This window comes from Pseudophryne corroboree, chromosome 8 (genome assembly GCF_028390025.1).
Source record: "Pseudophryne corroboree isolate aPseCor3 chromosome 8, aPseCor3.hap2, whole genome shotgun sequence".
Classification (NCBI taxonomy): domain Eukaryota; kingdom Metazoa; phylum Chordata; class Amphibia; order Anura; family Myobatrachidae; genus Pseudophryne; species Pseudophryne corroboree.
This window is the reverse complement of record NC_086451.1, coordinates 316,087,083-316,110,285: the sequence shown is the minus strand read 5'-3', so window position 1 is coordinate 316,110,285 and position 23,203 is coordinate 316,087,083. Positions and strand designations below refer to the sequence as shown.

General features: G+C 45.9%; 1 protein-coding gene and 1 long non-coding RNA gene across 2 annotated transcripts in view; one reads left to right on the top strand and one right to left on the bottom strand.

The window, feature by feature from the left end:
- The window catches only part of LOC134949058 (uncharacterized), a 104,808-nt gene extending 86,634 nt beyond the window's left edge, over positions 1-18,174 (bottom strand). The window contains exons 1-2 of the long non-coding RNA XR_010183092.1: positions 18,111-18,174; positions 2,540-2,670 (exon numbers count right to left, since the gene is read on the bottom strand). This is a non-coding gene — a long non-coding RNA (uncharacterized LOC134949058). The remainder of the gene's footprint in view (positions 1-2,539; positions 2,671-18,110) is intronic.
- The window catches only part of FMR1 (fragile X messenger ribonucleoprotein 1), a 264,048-nt gene continuing 258,488 nt past the window's right edge, over positions 17,644-23,203 (top strand). The window contains 1 exon segment of the mRNA XM_063937403.1: positions 17,644-17,896. Coding sequence (XP_063793473.1) covers positions 17,846-17,896 — 51 coding nt within the window. The 5' untranslated portion in view covers positions 17,644-17,845.

Below are 23,203 nucleotides of genomic sequence, written 5' to 3'. Positions count from 1 at the left end.
AGTCAAACTGAGTCATTACCTGCTGCTGTGTGCTGCGGGCAACCGTCGCCGAAAGCACACAGGACAGGAGAGGAGCGCAGCTGTCACGGGGGGAAGGAGGGAGGTGGAGGAGGGAGCCGCAGCAGCACTGTTATCGGTTGAGGCGCTGCTGCTGCTGTCCCTCTGCTTCACCATAGGCCAGGCATGTCCAAACTGCGGCCCTCCAGCTGTTGAGAAACTATACATCCCAGCATGCCCTGACACAGCTTTAGCATTCACTGACAGCAAAACTGTGTCAGGGCATGCTGGGATATGTAGTTTCACAACAGCTGGAGGGCCACAGTTTGGACGCTGTGAAGCGCATCCCAGCCATTCACAGTGGCGGAGAACAGCCTATGGTGAAGGACTGGGACAGCAGCAGCAGCGCCTCCACCAATAACACAGCGCTGCTGCGGCTCCCTCCTCCCCCTTCTCTCCTGCCCGGTAATCGGGATCTCTGCCAGAAGCTGCACCGAGGAGCCTGAGCCAGCGGAGACAGGAAGTATAATTCTTTCTGTCTGTCTTTCTTTCTGCTGTCAGCCGTGATGTGTAAAAAAGGAGACGCAGTCTGCCGTAATGTGTAAAATGGGGGAATCTGCCTGCCATAATGTGCAAAAAGGGCACACTGTCTGCCATAATGTGTAAAAAGGGCACGCTGTCTGCCGTAATGTGTAAAAAGGGGAATCTGTCCACCGTAAGGTGTAAAAAAGGGACGCTGTCTGCCTTAATGTGTAAAAAGGGGAATCTGTCCACCGTAACGTGTAAACGGGTCTCTACCTGGTGTAGTGGCGCTACTGTGCGGCGTAATTTGAATAATGGAGACTACTGTGCACAGTTATATGAATTGGTATTATTTTGTGGCCACACCCCTTCCCCACAAAGCCACGCCCCTATGTATTTTTGCGCGCTCCTACGGTACGCACTGCCCGTTTTGCATGCAGGGGTGGGGCTCCAATGCCGTTCTTGCACACAGTGCTAAAATGTCTAGTTACGGCACGGTTGCTAGGTATCCATTTCTCTGGCCCTGAGCAGGTCCCCCTCACCAGATCCTCTCCAGGGGTGAGGGGGTGGACTTGGATAGGATGAGGGGGGGGGGGGGTGCAAAGCATTTTGTCCCACCTGGACCCACCGCTCGCTAGTTCCGCCACTGTTATAAGCCATCAGCCAAAAGCAGAAACGAAGCCACCTTCCACAACCCAGAAATGTTCCTGTTTTTCTATAGGCTGAATTGAGTAGGGATCTCTCACCCCGTATTCAATGCTGAAGCAAATATGGGGCAGCAGAATCCAGAAAACTACGTAATAGCCTTGCGTGTCTATCCTGCTTCTATACATACAGACAACTGTATATCAATGCATGAAGAATTGGCTGAGGCCAATATGAATACATTGAACCTGTGTACATTTTAACGGTGTTTTGTCTTTATGTGTGAGGAGTCAATATTTTGCCTTTTAGAAACAATTTGGAGGATTATGATACTCCAAATTTTATTTGTATCCAATGAGTAAAAGCTAAGTTTTAAATACAAATTGTTCTAGCATATACACCATTGTGATTGTTGGTATATTTGAGTGCCCCATTGCAAGAGAGTCTTTTGGGATGCATCCTTTTTGTCCTTATATTATACTGTATACTCTCAGGGAGCACCCAAGTGTCTTTATTCCATTGTTGATCTCTGTGTATTTTAGACACAGGCAATATATAGCCCTAAATTGATCAATCAACACAGTGACACTTTGCTTAATATACTTCAACCTGTGCGATCTCCACATCCGTCTCTTGTATTGTATTTAAAACATGTCAGAATATGTACCCAACTCTGGAGTCTGTAAGGTCTCATGCTAATCAGCTGTGTGCATAAGATGACCCAAAGAAAATATTTTGGAGAAATGGGTTTTGGTAAAAAAGGTCAACAGTGGGCACCCAGATGTAACTGCTGAGAGGCAACTGGTTGTGTTACAGTCCTATAGGCAAGGGTTGCTGAAGGTAGCTCATGAGATTCCCCTGGCAGGGCATTTAGGGGTGACCAGAACCAAGGTCCAGTTAAAATACAATTTCTACTGGCCCAGCATGAATACAGACATAACTAACTACTGTCGTTCATGCCATGTATGTCAAGTGGTTGGGAAACCTGATGATGTGAAATAGGAACCCTTAATCCCCTTGCCAGTCATATCAGAACCTTTCGAACGGGTTGCTGTCAATTTTGTGGGGCCACTAGCTATGCCCAGTAGCTCTGGGAAATAGTATATTTTGACAGTGATAGATTACGTCACCCGGTATCCAGAAGTCGTGGCTCTGTCATCCATCTGGGCAGATAAGGTTGCACTTATAGTCATCTTTTCCAGGGTGTGGGTCTCAAACAAGATGTTAATTGACCAATGTACCCAGTTCATGTCAAACCTCATGCAGAGCCTCTGTAAAAGGATGCATGTGCATCACCTCATCAGTACCCCTATCATCTGCAGATCAATGAGCTCATGGAATGCCTCAATGGTACCCTGAAACAGATGTTGCATACCTTTGTGGAGTCACAAAGAAGACACTGGGAGAGATTCATGCCGCATATCCTCTTTTCATACCACGAGGTGCCTCAGGAATCCACCGGCTTCTCACCCTTTAAACTTCTATGTTGGCACCAAATATGTGGCCCTTTAGATTTCATCAGGAAAGAGAGACAAAGTAAGCTGATCACCCCTGAACAGTCGGTGGTACACTATGAAGTACAATTCAGGGGGAAGCTGCTATCCCTGATGGAGATGGTGCAGGATAATTTGAAAACTGTGCCCTAGTCTGCCCTAGCTCAATCTCCTGTGTTGCAAGCTCCAGATTTTAAACACAGATTTACTGTGCATACTGATGCCTCTAACTATGGTCAAGAAGCTGTCCATAGCCATGTAGATGGGCAGGAAAATGAGCACCCAGTCTTCTACTTGAGTACGAAACTGCTCCACTGAGAGGTGACTTATGCCACTATTGAGAAGGAATGTCTAGCTATTGTGTGGGCATTACAAAAGCTGCAGTCATACCTCTATGGTAGTGACTTCACAATAATTTCTGACTACAGCCCAGTCAGCTGGTTGAACAAGGTAAATTGCTGAGATAGCAATCATTCTGCAGCAGTATACATTTCATATTTAACACAAAAAAGGGGCACAGCACGGGAATGCAGAAGAACTCTCCTGGCAAGGTGAAGAGATAGTCGCTGTGGCACAGGGAAGTATGTGATGGATTACCGCCATCTCTCTGCGCAAATCTTAGGATGGAGGTGTGGCCATCGCTATGGGTTATAGCAATTTCTCAAAGTCACATGTCATGACTGTATGCACACTGTGTGCCCTGGGTAACTGTGCTCACTGTCCTAAGAGTAATAATCCGACAAAGAGGTTTATTATTATAGTGCTCACAAAATGTATATTTCATGAATGTCTGTTTGGTATGAATTGCTAGTTTCAAAACTGTATCTGCATTGGATAAGCTACTTGGTGAACCAAGTGGCGAGATGTTAACTAAGAATGTCTTGAAGGCTAAATTTCCTTGGAAATGTTTGCTTTTCACAGTAGGGGGTCCCTGTTCAAATGTATTATATTTTCATTAGGCTTAACAAAAATAGAGGTTGCCCTCACTCTATTGAGGAGTTAGATTAATATTGGAATCATTACACTATTTCAGGGCAACACATCATGACTTATATACTCTCAGGCTAGCAAAAGGATATTTTGCTTGATTAAGAGATTTATTTTATATTAATACAGGTTGAGTATCCCATATCCAAATATTCCGAAATACGGAATATTCCGAAATACGGACTTTTTTGAGCGAGAGTGGGATAGTGAAACCTTTGTCTTTTGATGGCTCAATGTACACAAACTTTGTTTAATACACAAAGTTATTAAAAATATTGTATTAAATTACCTTCAGGCTATGTGTATAAGCTGTATATGAAACTTAAATGAATTGTGTGAATGTATACACACTTTGTTTAATGCACAAAGTTATAAAAAATATTGACTAAAATGACCTTCAGGCGGTGTAAATAAGGTGTATATGTAACATAAATGCATTCTGTGCTTAAACTTCTGTCCCATCGCCATTATATCTCATTATGGTATGCAATTATTCCAAAATACGGAAAAATCCCATATCCAAAATACCTCTGGTCCCAAGCATTTTGGATAAGGGATACTCAACCTGTAAAAGCGAAGTTTTAACTTAGGTAATTTATAATTTTTAAAAGAGTGCGCCACACACTAAGCCTTCTTTAGTGACAAACCCACTAGTGGTTTTTACTAACAATCCCCAAAGAAATGCATTGTAATTTATGCTTAGGGGTGCACCTCCAACCCAACATATTAACAATTTTGGTTCTCTGTAGCCCAGAAATTATTCTTTTATTGGTTGGTTAATTTAATTATATTACACCACGAAGACCTGTGCATTGTCTTTTTGACTGATTGTCTTCCCTAAGTTTACAGTGTGCTGTTTCCTCGGACGCAGCAGAGAATCATACTTACTATATGTACAATATGTGCGCATTGCTACTGCTTCCAAGGGAGAAGCCACTATGCTTACTACAACTGCACCTGAATCAGACTCGCTCCTACACACAGTTTAACAAATGCGCCACAAGAGTTTTTAGGTATTTTCGTGCATGTACAGTAGCAAACAAAACACTCAACTCCATAAACTTCAGCACTGCCTGCGACTCAGAATCAGGCCCTGTACTTTAATTAAGTAGCGATGATAGATATGATGCAACCACTACGTGAACCATGGTGGTCGCCTAGGGCAGCAGGAATGATGATGCACCTAAATTCTGAATGAGTTACCTGATGTCAATCATTCAGCTTATTTATTTTTTCTGCAGCACTGCCTATGTTATAGTCTAGTTAGGGGGGCAGCCAGGTTGGCACAGCGGTGGGCTATATGGGGGGCATGGCTTGTCATTGGGGGGCAAGGCGGGGCCTGGCACAGTGAAATAGGCTGTGGGTTGGGGCGTGGCTTTGTATGTGCGTCATCATAGCCATGTTCCTTGCTGTACAATGCTGAGATTACCAGCAGTGTACATCTGCAAACCGGCTCGCCCACTTTACTCAGAAAGTGGATGGTGGGGTGCGGGCAGCTCCACGAGACTTGCCTACTTTACCATGGTCGCGGAAGTGACACATCATTTTCAGGAAATTTGCGTTCATTGCGGGAGAGTAGGTAAGTTTGCATTGATGGTTTTCGCCCGATAATGTGAAACAATAGACTATCGGTGGACTCATAATCGATGGCCATCCCTACTGCACATTACTCTCTTTGTGGGAGCAACATAAAGTCACATATGCCTCATTATACTTTTTTTCGTCAGTACTTCTTTTTTTTCACAACACAATGCATGTCAAGTATATATTTTACAGGGTCTACTACGTTATACCTATACCGGCACCGGGATCCCGACCGCCGGCAGATGGACGAGCACAAAAGAGCCCCTTGTGGGCACGGTGGTGCCCAATGCATGCCACGCTATTTATTCTCACTCCAGGGGTTTCGTGGACACCCCAAGAGGGAGAATAGTTGTCGGGATCCCGCGCCGGTATGCAGAGCACCGGGATCTTGACAGCCGGGAAATCAAGTGCCTCCCATTTTACTGTATAAGCAGGATATTCTGTTGGCGCACTTTGCACACCATCCATCTATACAGACTTCCGTTAATAATGTGTAGTGTGCCACAAATCATTTTTGCCCTGTTTCGCTCCAACTGAATACATTTAGGGGTCTATTTACTAAGCCTTGTGTGGAGATAAAATAGGATTTTGATAACCTACCGGTAAATCCTTTTCTCCTAGTCCGTAGAGGATGCTGGGGACGACATCAAGACCATGGGGTATATACGGGATCCGCAGGAGACATGGGCACTCTAAAGACTTTTCATTGGGTGTGAACTGGCTCCTCCCTCTATGCCCCTCCTCCAGACCTCAGTTGTAGGAACTGTGCCCAGGGAGACTGACATTTCGAGGAAAGGAATTACTTAACTAGTGGTGAGGTATCTACCAACTCTCACCCTCAACTATGCCGCACACATGGCATTCAACATAACACACTCCATCAGGCATGAACTAATTGCAGCAACATGCTGAAACCAAGATAACACAACTTGTGTAACTGTAATAACTAAACTGCAGGTAAAGTACGCACTGGGACGAGCGCCCAGCATCCTCTATGGACTAGGAGAAAAGGATTTACCGGTAGGTTATCAAAATCCTATTTTCTCATATGTCCTAGAGCAGAGGTTCTCAAACTCGGTCATCGGGGGCACACACAGTGCATGTTTTGCAGGTAACCCAGCAGGTGCACAGGTGTATTAATTACTCACTGACACATTTTAAAAGGTCCACAGGTGGAACTAATTATTTCACTTGCGATTCTGTGAGGAGACCTGCAAAACATGCACTGTGTGTGCCCAAGAGGACGGAGTTTGAGAACCTCTGTCCTAGAGGATGCTGGGGACGACATCAAGACCATGGGGTCTATACCAAAGCTCCAGTACGGGCGGGAGAGTGCGGATGACCCTGCAGCACCGACTGACCAAACTTTAGGTCCTCATCGGCCAAGATGTCAAACTTGTAGAACTTAGCAAATGTGTTTGACCCTGACCAAGTAGCTGCTCGGCAAAGTTGTAATGCCGAGACCCCCGGGCAGCCGCCCAGGATGAGCCCACCTTCCTAGTGGAGTGGGCCTTTACCGACGTCGGTAACGGCAATCCAGCCATAGTATGAGCTTGCTGAATCAGATTTCTAATCCAACGTGCAATAGTCTGCTTGGAAGCAGGACAGCCAATCTTGTGATCATACAGGACAAACAGAGCCTCTGTTTTCCGTATACGAGCTGTTCTAGGAACATAGATTTTCAAAGCTCTAACCACATCTAGAGACTTTGAATCAGTGAATGTGTCAGTAACTACTGGCACCACAATAGGTTGGTTTATGTGAAAAGCATAAACCACCTTTGGAAGAAAATGTTGGCGAGTTCGCAACTCTGCCCTATATTCATGGAAAATCAGGTAAGGGCTCTTGTGAGACAAGACCCCCAATTCCGACACCCGCCTTGCGGATGCCAATGCCAAAAGCATCACCACTTTCCAAGTGAGAAACTTCAACTCTATCTTTTGTAGAGGCTCAAACCAATCCGATTGAAGGAACTGCAATACAGGTACCACGTTAAGGTCTAATGGTGCCGCTGGAGGCACAAATGGAGGCTGGATGTGCAGAACCCCTTTCACGAAGGTCTGAACCTCTGGAAGAGAGGCCAATTGTTTTTGGAAGAACACTGACAAGGCCGAAATCTGGACCTTGATTGATCCCAATCGTAGGCCCGTCTCCACACCATCCTGCAAAAAATGGAGAAAACGTCCTAAGTGAAACTCTTCCGTAGGAGCTTTCTTGGATTCACACCAAGACACATATTTTCTCCAAATACGGTGGTACTGTTTGGACGTTACTCCCTTTCTGGCCTGAATAAGGGTGGGGATGACCTCCTTAGGAATACCCTTCCTGGCTAGGATACGGCGCTCAACAGCCATGCCCTCAAACGTAGCCGCGGTAAGTCTTGGTACACACACGCCCCTGCTGCAGCAGGTCCTTCCGAGGAGGAAGAGGCCGAGGATCTCCTATGAGTAACTGCTGAAGATCTGGGTACCAAGCCCTTCTTGGCCAGTTTGGGGCAATGAAGATTGCTCGAACCCTTGTGTTTCTTATGATCCTGAGTACTTTTGGGATCAGCGGAAGTGGAGGGAAAACATACACTGATGGAAACACCCACTGGATCACCAGTGCATCCACTGCTACTGCTTGAGGGTCTCTCGACTTGGACCAGTACCTCTAAAGCTTCTTGTTGAGATGAGACGCCATCATGTCTACTTGAGGAACTCCCCAAAGACTTGACACCTCTGCAAAGACTTCTTGTTGGAGGCCCCACTCTCCTGGATGGAGATCGTGTCTGCTGAGGAAGTCTGCTTCCCAGTTATCCACTCCCGGAATGAATATTGCCGACAGAGCTTGTAGATGTTTTTCTGCCCAGCGGAGGATTTTTGTCACCTCTGCCATTATCGCTCTGCTTTTCGTTCCGCTCTGCCTGTTTATGTATGCGACTGCTGTTACATTGTCCGCCTGGATCTGCATGGGACGGTCTTGAAGAAGTTGTACCGCTTGTTGAAGGCAGTTGTAAATGGCTCTTAGCTCCAGAACGTTTATGTGAAGGCAGGCTTCCTGTTGTGACCAACGTCCCTGGAAGGTTTCTCCCTGAGAGACTCCTCCCCAACCTCGGAGACTTGCATCCGTGGTTACTAGGACCCAGTCCTGAATCCCGAACCTGCGTCCCTTTAGTAGGTGAGAGCTGTGCAACCACCACAGGAGCGAAATCCTGGTTTTTGGCGACCGGATTATCTTTCTGTGCATGTGTAGGTGTGACCCCGACCACTTGTCCAACAGGTCCCACTGGAATACTCTGGCATGGATCCTGCCAAACTGTATGGCCTCGTAGGCCGCCACCATCTTCCCCAACAACCAAATGCACTGATGGATCGACACACTTGATCGTTTCAATATCTGTTTTACCATTTTCTGGATTTCCAGAGCCTTTTCCAGCGGAAGAAATACTCTCTGAACTTCTGTGTCCAGAATCATCCCGAGGAAAGACAACCTTGTCGTCGGTTCCAACTGTGACTTTGGGTAATTTATGAGCCACCCGTGTTGTTGGAGTATTGACAGGGAGAGGGATATGTTTTGTAATAACTGCTCCCTGGATCTCGCCTTTATCAGGAGGTCATCCAGATAAGGGATTATATTGACTTCTTTCTGACGAAGGAGGACTATCATCTCCGCCATCACCTTGGTGAATACCCTCTGCGCCGTCTAGAGACTGAAAGGTAACGTCTGGAATTGGTAATGGCAATCCTGAATCGTGCATCTCAGATAAGCCTGGTGAGGAGGATAAATGGGAACATGCAGGTAAGCATCCTTTATGTCCACCGACACTAAGTAGTCCCCCTCCTCCAGACTGGCAATCACCGCCCGAAGTGATTCCATCTTGAACTTGAACCTTTTCAGGAAGAAATTCAGATCTTTTAGATTTAGGATCGGTCTGACCGAGCCGTCCGGCTTCGGAACAACAAAGAGTCTTGAATAAAAACCCCACCCTTGTTGTGACAACGGTACCAGGACTATAACCTAGTCTTGACATAATTTTTGGATTGCCGCTGTTACTGCTTCTCTCTCTGGCGGAGAAGCTGGCAAGGTCGATTTGAAAAATCGGCATGGGGAAACGTCTTGAAACTCTAGTTTGTATCCCTGGGATACTATTTGCAACACCCAGGGATCCAGGCCAGACAGAATCCAATCCTGGCTGAAGAGTTTGAGACGTGCTCCCACCCGAGCGGCCTCCCGCAAGGGAGTTCCAGCGTCATGCTGGGGATTTGGCAGAACTAGGGGTAGACTTCTGCTCTTGGGAACCTGGAGCCGGTGTGGGCTTCTTTCCCCTTCCCCTACCTGCAAAGAAGGGGGAACCTCTCGCCTTTTTGTATTTATTGGGTCGAAAGGACTGCATTTGCGGGTGATAGGTCTTTTTTGCAGGCGCAGAGGGCAAATATGTTGACTTGCCTGCGGTAGCCGCTGAGACTAACGCATCCAGGCCATCACCACATAAGGCCTCACCTTTATATGGGAGAGCCTCCATGTTTCTTTTGGAATCTGCATCCGCGTTCCACTGGCGAATCCATAACACCCGCCTAGCCGATACTGCCATGGTAGCGGCTTGTGAACTCAAGAGTCCAATATCCTTCATTGTTTCCAGCATGTAGGTGGCAGCGTCCTTGATATTCCCTAACTTAAGAAGTATCTCATCATTATCAATCGTGTCAATTTCTGATAACACGCTTTCTGACCATTTTTCAATAGCGCAACTCACCCATGCGCAGGCAATAGTGGGCCTGAGCAGTGTACCATTGGTAACATAAATGGATTTCAATGTCGTTTCCATTTTGCGGTCTGCCGGCTCTTTAAGAGAAGCCGTGCCAGGAGCAGGGAGAATTACCTTCTTTGTCAACCTGGAAAATGCACTGTCTAACACAGGGGGTGACTCCCATTTTTTTCTGTCTTCAACCGGGAAAGGATAAGCTATGTGAATCCTTTTGGGAATACGAAATTTTTTATCAGGATTCACCCACATCCCTTCAAACAGAGCATTTAGTTTGTGTGAAGGAGGGAACGTGACTTTGGATTTCTTTTCCTTACATAAATAAGCTTTCTCCTGAGGTACAGGAGTGCTTTCTGTAACCTCCAACACGTCCCTTATAGCCACAATCATATATTGTATACTTTTTGCCAATTTATGATCTATCTCTCTGGATTCACTATTGTCGACACAAGAATCAGAATCCGTGTCGGTATCAGTGCTTACAACATTTGCAAATGGTCTCTTCTATAACCCAGAGGGGCCGCCCGCATAAGGAATAACAGCATCCTGAAAAATCACATCTTCCACAGATTTTCTCCAGCATGCAGCCTTAGATTCAGACTTATCTAATCTACGGTTAATCAGATGCATACTGTCTCGTAGCTCTTTCACCCATGCAGGCTCTTGGTGTGCCGGTAGCGTCACCACATTACAACTCTGTGTCCCTAAAATGGCTTCCTCCGGGGAGGAACTCCCTGCCTCAGACATGCCTCACACGTGTACACCACACTTACAGACACACTGGGACTTATTTTGGGGACAGACCCACAGTAAAATCTGACAGAGGGACACAGGATAGGAGCAGCCAGTTCACAAACCCAGCACCAGTATTGCCTGTGAACACAGTATGTCCACAGCCCAAAAGCGCTTTTAAATAGTAATATACACTATCAAATGCACCACAATCGCTTTGTGCCCCCCCCCTTTATAGCACCCTGTACTTGTCAGAAGTGGAGGAGAGGACCAGCGTGTTCTCTGCAGCCTGAGAGAAAATGGAGCTGAGTAGTGTGCTGGCTGCCTGAGGAAGAAGCTCCGCCCCTCAGTATCCATGACAATATTTATACTGGCAGGGGTAGCCCTGTGCCAGCGGCATCTTATGCCCCCTTTTAGCCAGTTTGAGGTATTTTTCTTGCTACCCAGGGCGCCCCCCCCCCCCAGCGCCCTGCAGTGCCTGTGTGTGTTGGCAGCAATGGCGCGCTGCGCTCCCGCCAGCCGTGCCGCACCTCAGCCGTCACTTACTTCATTGAAGATCATTCTTCTCATACTCACCTGTCTTCTGACTTCTGGCTCTGTGAGGGGGGTGACGGCGTGCTGTGGGAGTGAGCATCTAGACACGGCTAGCGTTCAGTTCCCTTCAGGCAGAGCCGGCCCTAACCAATATGATGCCCTAGGCAAGATTTTGGCTGGTGCCCCCTAGCACCACCGCTGGTTCCGCCTCTGACCTTGCACCTCTTTCCCAGCACCATCACCCCTCACCCATAGCAGTCCTTATTTTGGTGTTTGTACCCCCTATATTTTAAATAGGAACAGTTCACACATTTGGCGCACAGCCCAAAAATGGGTGTGTTTTTGCTGGCAAGGGGCATGGCCACACAATAGTAACCCCAATTCCAATTATGCCACACAGTACTGCAACTTTATTCACATTTGATCATGCGATAGTGTCCATAATTCATATTACATCCTACAGTAGTATCACTTTTCCTTATAAACGTTACTCCTCACATTAGAGCCCCTTATTCACATTACATCACACTGAATTGCTCCTTATTCACATTACACCCACCCTATTGCTCCTTATTCACATTAGACGACACAGTAGTGCCCTTTCTATACGCAATGCCACATAGTAGAGCACCTTATACACATAATGCCACACAGTAATGCCCCTTACACATATGAGACACATTATTAATGTCCTTATAAACATAATGCGCCTTACACATTATGACAACCTTTATTAATGCCCTTTTACACATAATGTCCCTTACACATATTCGGCACATTCATAATGCCCTTATACACATAATGACACACATAGTGCCCCCTACACATTTGCTGCACATTATTAGTCCCCTATACACATAATGACACACATACAGTAGTACCCTGTTACACATATGCCGCATAGTACCCCTTACACATATGTTGCACATTATTAATGCATTTTTACATGACACACATAATGCACCTTACACATATTCCGAACACTACTGCGCAACCAACCCACTCACATGCACACAACACTCACACTGCCACTAACACTGTGAGCTCTGCCTCTGCTTGGATACAGATGTGTCCTCATAAATCGTGCCTCAATGCTAACGTCAGGTACATTTTTTTTAATGAAAATGCATCTTATTTGCATTGCTATGTGCCTAGGATGCACAAGCAGCTTCTGTTGATTAAAATGATATGCAGCATGCCTATATTCTGTGTGCGACTGCGGCTGTATCTGCATATGAAATGCTACACACAGAATATAGGCATGCCGCATATAATTTTAATCAGCAGAAGCTGCTGATGCCCCTAGGCATATCAAATGCCCTAGGCAATTGCCTAGTTTGCCTATGCCTATGGCCGGCTCTGCCTTCAGGAGCTAATGGTGTCCTGTCAGCCAGAAACAGAGCCATGAAACTCTGAGGAAGTTGGTTCTGCTTCTGCCCCCTCAGTCCCACGAAGCAGGGAGTCCGATGCCAGCAGATCTCCCTGAACATAAAAAACCTAACATAAGTCTTTTCAGAGAAACTCAGTAGAGCTCCCATAGAGTGCATCCAGTCTGCCTGGGCACATTTCTAAAACTGAGGTCTGGAGGAGGGGCATAGAGGGAGGAGCCAGTTCACACCCAATGAAAAGTCTTTAGAGTGCCCATGTCTCCTGCGGATCCCGTCTATACCCCATGGTCTTGATGTCGTCCCCAGCATCCTCTAGGACGTATGAGAAAGTGGACGTAGATAAAGTACCAGCCAATGAGCTCGTAACTGTCATTTTTCAAACCAAGCCTGTGGCATGGCAGGTAGGAGCCAATTGGCTGTACTTTATCTTCGTCCACTTTATCTCCACACAAGGCATAGTAAATAGACCCCTTAATTCTGCTACACTCAAGCTCACAGGTCTATGGGGGTCATTCCGAGTTGTTCGCTCGCTAGCAGATTTTAGCAGCATTGCACACGCTAGGCCGCCGCCCTCTGGGAGTGTATCTTAGCTTAGCAGAACAGCGAACGAAAGATTAGCAGAATTGCGAATAGAAATTTCTTAGCAGTTTCTGAGTAACTCCAGACCTACTCACAGATTGCGTTCAGCTCAGCCCGTTTCGTTCCTGGTTTGACGTCAAACACACGCCCTGCGTTCGGCCAGCCACTCCCCCGTTTCTCCAGACACTACCGCGTTTTTCCGCACACTCCCTGAAAACGGACAGTTTCCGCCCAGAAACACCCACTTCCTGTCAATCACACTCCGATCACTTCAACGATGAAAATTCTTAGTTCGGACGTGAGTAAATCTACTAAGTGTTGTGCTAAAATACTTAGCGCATGCGCACTGCGTATCATGTGCATGCGCATTTTTGCCTTAATCGCTCCGTTGCGAAAATCGCCAACGAGCAATCAACTCGGAATGACCCCCTATGAATGGTGTCCGTGTCCTCTAGTTGAAAGCTTCCTCGTGCAATCAGTTCTGTAAGCACCAAACACAATTAATGCCATTACTGCAGACGATTTTGTGAACAGTAAGACGCTTAGTTGCAGCATCTTTGCACAGTGCAAATCTGTCTTGTTGAGGTTTCTGCGTCTAAATACGGCGTACTGCGTGTGCGGTTGTGCATCTTAGACTGTATCCACTGTCTACATAGCCATCCCCCTGTAACCAAACCACATTCACGGGAATACATTTTACTAAACCATCTAAATCAGAGAATTGGTGATGTTGCCCATAGCAACCAATCAGATGCTGTCTTTTCTAAAACGCAATAGCGAACTGACAGACCGCATCTGATTGGTTGCTATAGGCAACATAATTATTTCTGTTTTACAAGCTTTAGTAAATTCACCCCATCGTGTGCAAATTTGTTCTGTGTCTCCGTGCAGTAACATTTAGGACGCAAGGACAGCTTGCTTGCCTTGACTCGGACGCATGCAAAATACCTAAAACACTGGCCAAATGCGTGCAAATCAATATTGGTCCCTGTGTTAAAATGCGGCTTTAAATTAGAGATGAGCGCCTGAAATTTTTCGGGTTTTGTGTTTTGGTTTTGGGTTCGGTTCCGCGGCCGTGTTTTGGGTTCGAACGCGTTTTGGCAAAACCTCACCGAATTTTTTTTGTCGGATTCGGGTGTGTTTTGGATTCGGGTGTTTTTTTCAAAAAACACTAAAAAACAGCTTAAATCATAGAATTTGGGGGTCATTTTGATCCCAAAGTATTATTAACCTCAAAAACCATAATTTACACTCATTTTCAGTCTATTCTGAATACCTCACACCTCACAATATTATTTTTAGTCCTAAAATTTGCACCGAGGTCGCTGTGTGAGTAAGATAAGCGACCCTAGTGGCCGACACAAACACCGGGCCCATCTAGGAGTGGCACTGCAGTGTCACGCAGGATGTCCCTTCCAAAAAACCCTCCCCAAACAGCACATGACGCAAAGAAAAAAAGAGGCGCAATGAGGTAGCTGTGTGAGTAAGATTAGCGACCCTAGTGGCCGACACAAACACCGGGCCCATCTAGGAGTGGCACTGCAGTGTCACGCAGGATGGCCCTTCCAAAAAACCCTCCCCAAACAGCACATGACGCAAAGAAAAAAAGAGGCGCAATGAGGTAGCTGTGTGAGTAAGATTAGCGACCCTAGTGGCCGACACAAACACCGGGCCCATCTAGGAGTGGCACTGCAGTGTCACGCAGGATGTCCCTTCCAAAAAACCCTCCCCAAACAGCACATGACGCAAAGAAAAAAAGAGGCGCAATGAGGTAGCTGTGTGAGTAAGATTAGCGACCCTAGTGGCCGACACAAACACCGGGCCCATCTAGGAGTGGCACTGCAGTGTCACGCAGGATGGCCCTTCCAAAAAACCCTCCCCAAACAGCACATGACGCAAAGAAAAAAAGAGGCGCAATGAGGTAGCTGTGTGAGTAAGATTAGCGACCCTAGTGGCCGACACAAACACCGGGCCCATCTAGGAGTGGCACTGCAGTGTCACGCAGGATGTCCCTTCCAAAAAACCCTCCCCAAACAGCACATGACGCAAAGAAAAAAGAGGCTTTTTACTGATATTTGGTGTTTTGGATTTGACATGCTCTGTACTATGACATTGGGCATCGGCCTTGGCAGACGACGTTGCTGGCATTTCATCGTCTCGGCCATGACTAGTGGCAGCAGCTTCAGCACGAGGTGGAAGTGGATCTTGATCTTTCCCTAATTTTGGAACCTCAACATTTTTGTTCTCCATATTTTAATAGGCACAACTAAAAGGCACCTCAGGTAAACAATGGAGATGGATGGATTGGATACTAGTATACAATTATGGACGGGCTGCCGAGTGCCGACACAGAGGTAGCCACAGCCGTGAACTACCGCACTGTACTGTGTCTGCTGCTAATATATAGACTGGTTGATAAAGAGATAGTATACTCGTAACTAGTATGTATGTATAAAGAAAGAAAAAAAAACCACGGTTAGGTGGTATATACAATTATGGACGGGCTGCCGAGTGCCGACACAGAGGTAGCCACAGCCGTGAACTACCGCACTGTACTGTGTCTGCTGCTAATATATAGACTGGTTGATAAAGAGATAGTATACTCGTAACTAGTATGTATGTATAAAGAAAGAAAAAAAAACCACGGTTAGGTCACTGGTATATACAATTATGGACGGGCTGCCGAGTGCCGACACAGAGGTAGCCACAGCCGTGAACTACCGCACTGTACTGTGTCTGCTGCTAATATATAGACTGGTTGATAAAGAGATAGTATACTCGTAACTAGTATGTATGTATAAAGAAAGAAAAAAAAACCACGGTTAGGTGGTATATACAATTATGGACGGGCTGCCGAGTGCCGACACAGAGGTAGCCACAGCCGTGAACTACCGCACTGTACTGTGTCTGCTGCTAATATATAGACTGGTTGATAAAGAGATAGTATACTCGTAACTAGTATGTATGTATAAAGAAAGAAAAAAAAACCACGGTTAGGTCACTGGTATATACAATTATGGACGGGCTGCCGAGTGCCGACACAGAGGTAGCCACAGCCGTGAACTACCGCACTGTACTGTGTCTGCTGCTAATATATAGACTGGTTGATAAAGAGATAGTATACTCGTAACTAGTATGTATGTATAAAGAAAGAAAAAAAAACCACGGTTAGGTCACTGGTATATACAATTATGGACGGGCTGCCGAGTGCCGACACAGAGGTAGCCACAGCCGTGAACTACCGCACTGTACTGTGTCTGCTGCTAATATAGACTGGTTGATAAAGAGATAGTATACTACTAATATTATATACTGGTGGTCAGGTCACTGGTCACTAGTCACACTGGCAGTGGCACTCCTGCAGCAAAAGTGTGCACTGTTTAATTTTAATATAATATTATGTACTCCTGGCTCCTGCTATAACCTATAACTGGCACTGCAGTAGTGCTCCCCAGTCTCCCCCACAATTATAAGCTGTGTGAGCTGAGCAGTCAGACAGATATATAATATATATAGATGATGCAGCACACTGGCCTGAGCCTGAGCAGTGCACACAGATATGGTATGTATGTGACTGAGTCACTGTGTGCTGTGTATCGCTTTTTTCAGGCAGAGAACGGATTATAAATAAAAGTGGTGGTCACTGGTCACTATCAGCAAAACTCTGCACTGTACACTACTGAGTACTCCTAATGCTCCCCAAAATTAGTAAATCAAGTGTCTAAACGGAGAGGACGCCAGCCACGTCCTCTCCCTATCAATCTCAATGCACGTGTGAAAATGGCGGCGACGCGCGGCTCCTTATATAGAATCCGAGTCTCGCGATAGAATCCGAGCCTCGCGAGAATCCGACAGCGTCATGATGACGTTCGGGCGCGCTCGGGTTAACCGAGCAAGGCGGGAAGATCCGAGTCGCTCGGACCCGTGAAAAAAAACATGAAGTTCTGGCGGGTTCGGATTCAGAGAAACCGAACCCGCTCATCTCTACTTTAAATACAGCAGCTAACCTGCGTACCAAAAATAAACATCGATGGTTAACTACCATCGGTGGTTTTTCATCGATGGTCGGCGACTGCCATCGGTGAAGAAGCCCGACCCCATCCCTCGCGTTACTGTCCCGCCGCCAGAGCCAGACGCGCTCCTCAACCACACCCCTGTCTGCTCCCTCACCTCCATGGCAACCCCGGCAGAACTCGCCCGCCCCCTCCGTGACGTCTGCATAAAAAGGTCCGACACGGTACAGATAAATAAATAAATATATAACTGCAGAGCATCTGCACAGTGATTGGCCTGCGTCGCGAAGCGTGACGAGGCGATTGGTTCCCGCTGCTGTCTATCGACAGTGACGGTACGGCGCGAAGGGATGCCGCCAAGTTAGGCTGCGCCCGCTGGATGTGAATGGGCGTGCTCGCAGCCGCGGCCTCCGTCACGTGATCGCGTTTTAATGTTTACATTCGAGGCGGGTGAGGGGATTCCTTTGCCAGACGGGGGCCCGTTTCGGTTTCATTTCCCGGGAGGAGGAGGCGGAGAGGGGACGGCCGGCGGGCCTCATGCTGCGCTCCAACCACTGACAGGGGAGACCGAGGCCTGGAGGGACCGCCTTATCCACCGCCAGTGACCAGGGCATCGCGCCGAGCAACATGGAGGAGCTGGTGGTGGAGGTGCGGGGCTCCAATGGAGCCTTCTACAAGGTGAGGCCTGTGTTAACCCGGGGGCAGCGCGTCCTCCACGGCTAGCCGTGCAGTGTCTGGCGGCAGGCCTGGGTTGTGGGCCTGTGTCTGCGGGTAATGACTTGCAAACTTCCCCTCCCACCATTCATACTCTATCCCTCCCGTGTGTGCACATCCCGGCAGCCGTGCCCTCCTCCACCTGCCGCCTGGCATCCCGATCCTTATTCTCACCCACCTGCCATCCCTGATCCCTGTCCTCACCGGTCTGCCTTATTTGACCCCCCTCCTCACCCAGCTGCCGCCTGGCATCTCTGAGCCCTGTCCTCCTCACCCAGCTGCAGCTTTCCCTGTCACCTCCAATCTCACTATCATCACCTGTGATGTGTAACCCTCCCCCTTCTAGGATGTCCACATATATTCTGTCATCTCCATACTGGGCAGGGCATGATGCAGATACCCTCTTGGATTTTACTTTTTGCTTCCAGTATATTGCACCTGTATCTATGACTGAATGATTTCATATCGAATGAAATGGTGATGGTGCTGTATAGTAGGCAAGCAGGATGGTAAAAAAAACAAAATACAAAAGATGAAGTGCTATGTTACATTATCACGCTGTGTCTCCCATCTCCCTCTGAATATGTTTGTGTGTGTGTGTGTATATATATATATATATATATATATATACATACATACATACATACATACATACATACATACATACATGTGTATTTTGTTCTAAAGAGAGTGTGATTCCTATTGTAACACATTGCCTATATATAGTCCAGAAAAATAGGTGGCTAAGCCAATATTTTTCCATGTAGGGTTTAATATTTGGGCATTTTATTATGTAAGGGTTAATGTAAATTTAAAGGTATTTAAAAATCACAGAAATGTCCCATGACAATATAAAGATAAAGCTGCACATTTTGAAACCATCTATATAGTAATGAACTCTGAGGATTTTTTTTTTTTTATTTGATGGTAGGATATAGGTGTGTGTATGTATTTTGTTTTTACATTACTAATTCTGAAAAAGAACACTTTCAAATTGAGTCCTCGGACATCACAGCTCACAAAATATAAGTGCTACCTGCTTTGCTATATGATGACATGCCTACCCGTTGTTGAAGGCATGTTATAACTGAATATGAGGATTATAACACACAAGTAATTTGTTTTTGTATAAAAATAAGACTTGAGGTCAGTGACCTGGATAGAATCATTCTGTCTGCTGTTTTATGCGTTTATATGTTCACAGTACATATTGGTGGCATTATTTTACAGTATATAATATATGGATGCATGGCCTGACTGGTCGTATATTAGTCATGTTGCTAAAAAGATATAACTGTTGGTACGATGATGGATTAAGCAAACTACTTGTGCTGTAACATTTTCTTCATGTACACCAACTAGCAGCTTCTACAAAAACAAAGCTAGCCGTAAAATATGGGGAGATGTAACAAGTCTTCTAAAGAGTGGAGACGTTGCCCATAGCAACTAATCAGCTTCTGTTTATCATTTTATAGAATGTGCTTGATAACCAATCAGCATCTAGCTAGCATTTATTATAGACAGCTTCTCTACTTTTTAGAAGATTTGATACATCTCCCCCCAGAGTGTTGTATTAAGTAATTGAGGGCTGGCAGTGGCGAAGAATGGCTGTTAATTTACATGAAAGAAGATATTCATGTGTGGTCATATTGTGAATCGCTTGGCTGCATGGGGTACACTAACACATAATAGAAGGACACTGGGTGGTATGGGGGCAATAGTGTTTGTTATTTTGAGCAACGGTTGGCATGGGAGTTATTGGTGATTGCATACTGTAATGTTCATTCTAGCACCCTACGCCTACCCCAACCTGCACAGTTCCTCCTTGCTTCCAGGATTGTCACACTTTGCTCTGGTGCTGCTAGTACATTCTGCTCTGTATCTCAGCACTGAGATACAGACCAGAGTGTTGTAGATGTTCCAGAGCACAGAACGACATCCCAGACAGGAGAGAGGAAGTGCACAGGTTTTGACAGGTGCAGGTTGCTACACCGCCTGGCATGTGTAGTCACCAGTGCTTTTTTACTCTACGGGACAGGCTGTAGTATTGCATGTAAGTTTGTGAATCCGTTCTGCAAATTTCCTTACCAAACTACTAGCATTTGGCAATGGCTACCAGTTTTCAGGTACAAAAAAATAACAAGTTTATGTAAGTGTATGAGTGTTGGTTACTAAATTGGGTACAGATGTTACATGGATTCAATGCTACAGAAAAAGATTCTTGGACAGTTTCTGAATAGCCTGGATCATCTATAATAAAAGCAGTTTCTTGACCATGCTGTGTAATAGGCTAAGAGGCTGATTCAGAGGTGGATGCTGTTTTGATTAGTTTGGACGTAGCTTCACAAGCCCAGACGGTGTCTTTTGGCCAGACACTTTGATTAACTTGTGAGTTACTTAGATGTCTGATTGTCACTCGGTTGATCCGATGCTGCATACTGGAATGCCCCAGAAGATCAGAGAAGATGGCAGTGCACCCCTGAATTATCCCCTAAATGTAGTAGTCTGAACATATTACTACTGATAATCTGTGGTAGTGTGGTCCCATCCAACTTTAATTCATAGTGTTATACAATTGGAGGGATTGGCAACACACAAAATGTATCACTTGAATCATATTTCACAGGTAATATTGACTATTTACCACAATAATGCTAGAAAAATAAAACCCATCAAAACATTGATACTACTGTATACCACATTCAATTAATGTGTTTACTGTTATTTGAGGTTGTTATTGAAATGCCGGCGGTCAGAATACTGACTGCGGCATCCCGATGGTCAGACTCCCCACAGGGAAAGATGAGTATATTTACCTTCCTCCACTTGCCCCTTACTCCCCTCAACACCCCAGACCCAATCCCTGCAGCCTAAACCTAACCCCCCCCCCCCTCACGACTTACCTGTCAGAAGGTCCGACAGTTGCTCATTTGGGATCCCGGCACCGGGGTGGTGACCTCATTCGGGATGCCGGTGTCGTCATTCCGAGTAGTATCGGGATTCTGGCATCTGTATTCTGACTGCCAGAATTCTGACCACCGTGATCCTGACCAAATTTGTTCTTTGTATTTCGGCTTACAGCCAAGCTAACAGTGCTGTATGGAAATGTTACATTTCATAATACACAGTTACAGGTTGAGTATCCCATATCCAAATATTCCGAAATACAGACTTTTTTGAATGAGAGTGAGATAGTGAAACCTTTGTTTTTTGATGGCTCAATGTACACAAACTTTGTTTAATGCACAAAGTTATAAAAAATATTGGCTAAAACTACCTTCAGGCTGCGTGTATAAGGTGTATATGTAACATAAGTGCATTCTGTGCTTAGATTTAGGTAACATCACCATGATATGTCATTATGGTACGCATTTATTCCAAAATACGGAAAAATCCGATATCCAATATACCTTTGGTCCCAAGCATTTTGGATAAGGGATACTCAACCTGTATAAGCCAAGACATTGCAAGTTATATTAAAGCGAAGAGTAGGTACAATTTATTTGCTGATTTTAGCAGAGTTAAAGAAAAATCCCACAGTGAATGTGGTATGTGGAATAGTTTCAGTACCATTAGTACTTTGAAACACTGGGGTATATGCAATTGCGGTCGAATTCCCGAAATTGTCGAATTTCGGGTCATTTTCGCCCCAAAAAAAAATTCGCCTATGCAATTCAGTGCTTTCCGACTAAAAAACGGACTTTCAAAATTCGACTTTTTGAAATTCGAATTTTTGCAAATTCGACTTTTCTGCAATGATACAAGTGCTGCAATTCGACCAAAGCATATTCAATTCAAGTTTGGAAATTCGACAGCAGTGCTTTTAGACAGCAAATTCGTCATTTTCAATCCGCCACACTTTGGAGGGTGAAAACAATAAAAAAAAATTAAAACATGTTTTTTTTTGGTGTTTTTTTTTTTTTTTAGGAATAGCATATCTATTTATATTAGAAGGGATTAGGTACTTTTTTTTTTTTTTTTTTTTTTTGGAGGCACAAATATTATTTATATATTTTTTAAAATATTATTTTTTTTAATTTTTTTTTTTTATTGCTGGAACGGTAAAATCCTAAAAAAAAATGGCGTGGGGTCCCCCCTCCAAAGCATAACCAGCCTCGGGCTCTTCGAGCTGGTCCTGGTTCTAAAAATGCGGGGAAAAAATTGACAGGGGATCCCCCGTATTTTTAAAACCAGCACCGGGCTCTGCGCCTGGTGCTGGTGCCAAAAATACAGGGGACAAAAAGAGTAGGGGTCCCCCGTATTTTTAACACCAGCATCGGGCTCCACTAGCTGGACAGATAATGCCACAGCCGGGGGTCACTTTTATGCCGTGCCCTGCGGCCGTGGCATTAAATATCCAACTAGTCACCCCTGGCCGGGGTACCCTGGGGGAGTGGGGACCCCTTCAATCAAGGGGTCCCCCCCCCCAGCCACCGAAGGGCCAGGGGTGAAGCCCGAGGCTGTCCCCCCCCCCCCCCATCCAATGGGCTGCGGACGGGGGGGCTGATAGCCTTTTGTGATCATGAAAAGATATTGTTTTTTCCAGCAGTACTACAAGTCCCAGCAAGCCTCCCCCGCAAGCTGGTACTTGGAGAACCACAAGTACCAGCATGCGGGAGAAAAACGGGCCCGCTGGTACCTGTAGTACTACTGGAAAAAAAATACCCAAATAAAAACAGGACACACACACCGTGACAGTAAAACTTTATTACACACTGCCGACACACACATACTTACCTATGTTCACACGCCGACATCGGTCCTCTTCTCCAAGTAGAATCCACGGATACCTGAAAAGAAAAGTTCAATATACTCACCTCAGCCATGGTCCAGAGATAAATCCACGTACTTGGCAAAATAACAAATCGCTAATACCCGACCACCGGACTGAAAGGGGTCCCATGCTGACACATGAGACCCCTTTCCACGAATGAGACCTGTCAGTGACAGCTGTCACACAAAGGTCTCTAAAGCCAATCAGGAAGCGCAACTTCGTTGCGCTCACCTGATTGGCTGTGCGCTGTCTGAACTCAGACAGCGCATCGCACAGCCCCGTCCATTTTATTCAATGGTGGGAACTTAGCGGCTAGCGGTGAGGTCACCCGCCGGTCAGCGGCTGACCACGGGTAACCCCACCGCTAGCCGCTAAGTTCCCACCATTGAAACTAATGGAGCGGCTTTGCGATGCGCTGTCACAGCTCAGACAGCGCACAGCCAATCAGGTGAGCGCCACGGAAGTAGCGCTTCCTGATTGGCTGAAGGGACTTCAGT